The 3,978-nt window shown below is 38.0% G+C and overlaps 1 protein-coding gene across 1 annotated transcript; it reads left to right on the top strand.

Annotated features, from left to right (window-relative positions):
• Positions 1–2,325: 2,325 nt before the first annotated feature.
• LOC106420948 (pectinesterase inhibitor 1) lies at positions 2,326–3,269 on the top strand. The gene has a single exon (XM_048773431.1). It carries the CDS (start codon positions 2,429–2,431, stop codon positions 2,921–2,923), a length of 495 nt encoding a protein of 164 aa, XP_048629388.1. The 5' UTR covers positions 2,326–2,428; the 3' UTR covers positions 2,924–3,269.
• Positions 3,270–3,978: the final 709 nt, after the last annotated feature.

Genomic DNA, 3,978 nt, shown 5'->3' with positions numbered 1-3,978 from the left:
CAAGCTCGGTGGGCAGTCTCATATACGCAATGGTTGGTTCAAGACCTGATCTGGGCTTCACGGTAGGACTCGTAAGCCGTTTCATGTCAGAACCAGGAAGAGAACATTGGTCAGCCAAAAAGTGGGTTCTACGATATCTAAAAGGTGCTACAAGAAGAAGTCTCACGTTTACTAAGCACTCAAAGTTTAGTATTGAAGGATTTTGTGACTCTGATTATGCAACTGACCTCGACCGAAGGAGATCAGTTACTGGATTCGTGTTTCAAGTTTGGGGTAACACAGTTAGTTGGAAATCGAGCTTACAAGACGTGGTAGCTCTTTCGACAACTGAAGCAGAGTACATGGCGCTTACCGCAGCCGCGAAAGAAGCCATATGGTTGAGAAGAATATGTGCAGAGTTAGGTTTTGAACAAGAAAGTGTTAAGATTCACTGTGATTCACAAAGTGCTATAGCCCTAGCAAAGAATCATGTTCATCACGAAAGAACTAAACACATAAACACTAAATACCATTTTATCAGAGACGTTGTAGCAAAAGGCAAGGTTCACCTATCTAAGATCCATACTAGCAAGAATCCAGTAGATTTCTTAACGAAAGCCTTACCCGGGCCTAAGTTTGATCTCTGTTGTGATCTCTTGAACGTCGCCTAAAAGAGCTAGGCGCCACAGGTAACGTCATTGTTGCAACCTCGCCACAGAAGAAGTGTTGAGTTAGTGCTCCGGTTACTTCTTAGCAACAATGAAGAAACTTTGAAAGTTTAGGGATACGTTACCTGTGGGAAGGAGAGGCGAGGCATGGGGATCTTTAGCTCAAGGTGGAGTAGCTAAAGAAAAGGTGTTAGGAACGGATGACAAAGCTCAATGAAGAAACATTGGCTTAAGGAAGATGACTACGTGGAGAGAACGTCTTAAACAGCTATGGAGGCTGAAGGGAGACGAGTATCTCAGCTGAAACAGAAGCAAGATATTGTTCATAAGACATAGTCTTTAACAGCTACCATAAAGACAATAACTTTTATCAAGAGTTGAAGGGGGACATATGTAAGAACAAAGCTTCTAAGAGACCACATGATACAAACCGACACAGAGACTTATACTACCATTTCAAGTAAACTCAAAGTTGAAGAATCTTACCAGAGTGCTGCAGTAAACTGGCAAGATTGAACAAATCATTCATCGCCTACAACATACAAGACAAAAATTCGTAAATCACCAAGGAAAAAGAAAAACTCGCGAGCTTCTTTTAAAAGTGATTACAGGTCTCTTACCCAAAGGGAGTAGTTGATGATCAGTTAATTTGAGTGAAGGGAGAGAGCTGAGGATCTGGGAGTAGAATCGATCTCGAGTAACAGAAATCAAAGACGAGTGAAGAAGAGGTAGCGGCGTACGAGCTACATCGGAGCTACGGCGAAGGAGATTCGCCGATAAGCTTCCTCACCGCTTCGAGGAGAAGATGTAACACCGCAAAGACGAGTTGCAGGTGGAGACTTTTGGCAATAGAGAGGAACACCGGAGAAACTTGGCTAAGCTTTCACCAGATCAGGTTATCGAATCGCACAAGCAAGAGCTCGAGCCACCATTTGTGTGTGTTGACGATCTCATCCAGGAAGGAACGAGAAGAGGTGAAGTTAGTTGGGCCACAAGGTGGAGATTGTAAGAAGATGGGCCAAACTCAATCTCAGCCCAATAAACTATACCTGCACAATAAAGGAAAAACGTTAGTTTTCCTTTTCACGTTATCATGTCGGTTAAACTAAATTGCTACGACAATTGGTAATAGGAAAGTCTGAGGACTATAAATAGGGAGGAAGTCATAGCTTTTAGGATCATCCGATACAAAGAGAATACAATAGATAAAAGAACAAGTTAGGCTTTGCATAAGAGTTGTCTTGTGATCTATATTGTGTTCTAAAGAAAACCTTTAAAGTTAATAAAACCAAGAACAGAGTTTGTTATCAAATTGATCGTTGAGTTCCATAAGCACAAGGTTGGATTAATATCCTAACAGTTAGCCGTCTATAATCCAGAAAGATCCATCTCTTATCTTATCATTTACCACGTGATTTGTTACTGATATATAACACTGTATATGTAACTGAAACTCAACTCAGTTTCACAGAAAAAAGCTCCATTTATGCTAAAACAAATCTTTATTTTTCACCCTAAATAGAACAAGAAAACAATAACCATAACCATACCTAAACTAACAAACATACCAAAATAGACCTGTTATTGTCTAATTCACCGGTGTCAATTCACTCAAAATCTTACTAAATATAAACATTTTTTAGCATGCGCATATATAAACTCAAGTCCTTCCTCTTCATGAAACCTAATCGGTTGTTCAAGCATAAACACAAGAACGTATATATATATATACATATACTCATACAATATATATACGTTTCCGTGTTTATACTACACGCACAATGTCAATCAATCTCCTTATGACCCTCCTCGGGACGACCTTCCTCCTTCTCGTTGCCTCAAGCCAAGCGTTGAAGCTTTCTCTCGGTGACCCCTGCACTGTGGCGGATTATCCAAAATTATGCAGACGCACGATTAAGGGTCAAACGAATGTCAACGCAGCGACGGATATGGCCATAAAAGAGCTAATGAAGCGGACCATGCAAGCCAAAGATATGGCCAAGAAAGAGCCGAAAGGCGACGGAGGAGTTGCGGTTTGTTTGTCCACCTTCGGTAGCGCGTTTGACAACTTGGACAAGGCCCTTAAGAATATTCAGGGGAATGATGGTTTTAGCCTCAACATTAACCTTAGCGCTGCGTTGACTGACTACGATACTTGCAGCGATGCAATGAAGGAAACTGGTGAGGTTAGCGTTAGCGTCTTCTATAAATCAGCAGGCGTTTTGTATAAAATGGCTGATAATTGTTTGGCACTTTCTACCCTCGTTAAACTATGATTTATTAAGGAGAACTGGGAATTTCGGGGAAAGAAATGATATATTTATCATTTGATTATACGGGTTTATTTATTTGTATTTTTCTTCAATTTGATTAATTTCACATTAGCTGAAAGAAAAAAAAAATAGAAGGAAAGATGAAAAAGGGGGAGGGAGATCTTGCGTGTATGTAGATGGAAAACGTTTGGACACTGCTGGGTTCTAATTCAAACATATCAACTTCTGTTTCAGTCACATGTACATGTGTATAATAATATTAGTTAGGTGATATTCTTCTCTTTTATCTCCTTCTATTAGAGTTTATAAATCTGTAAAAAAATTGGGAGAGGAAAAACCATTTTAACAACAGCCATACTACATACTTTATTCAGTTTTATAGTTTTTAAAAAAAAAATTGGAGGAAGAGATGCAGGTGAAAAAACACTTGTCATTTAACGAATTTTTAAAGAAAGTTATAACTCATTTTTTGCTATTTTTTTTTCTAGTTGCCTATAGAGAGGAATAATATAATTAAAATGATTAAGTTTACGAGCCAACCCTCGGCGCATTTGGAAGGTTTTTGATGACTGTTGACTAGCGATGGAAGCTTCTCCAACAACTGAAATCTCCACAAAAGAAAAGTCTTTCGTGTTATGTTTATGTTGGATATGAGACCTGATACTACATGGACTTCTCTTTTTAGGCGTGGATGATAAAGTGGTTGAATGGTCCATCTTGACCAATGCTTGGTATTTTGGTCACCATTTGTTCCAAATAAGGAAACTTGACCTTTATCGCGCTTCTCTCTGTTGGTATAATTTAGAACAACTCCGACTCCACTTTATTTTTCATTCTAAAATAAAGTTTAAAGTAAAAATATTTAAATAGTATTTTATTTTTAATTCTAAACTAAAGTAAAAAAATGTTTATTCTAAATATAGAGTAATTTGTTTTTTTATTAGTCTATTTTCTATTCAAAAATAGAATACTATTGGAGCAAATTCAAACTCTATTATAAAGTTATTCTATTTTAGAGTAAAAAATAGAGTAAATCATTGGAGATGGTCTTAACAAGT

This window comes from Brassica napus, unplaced genomic scaffold (genome assembly GCF_020379485.1).
Source record: "Brassica napus cultivar Da-Ae unplaced genomic scaffold, Da-Ae ScsIHWf_2408;HRSCAF=3113, whole genome shotgun sequence".
Taxonomy (NCBI): Eukaryota; Viridiplantae; Streptophyta; class Magnoliopsida; order Brassicales; family Brassicaceae; genus Brassica; species Brassica napus.
This window is presented reverse-complemented; position numbering and strand designations above follow the sequence as displayed.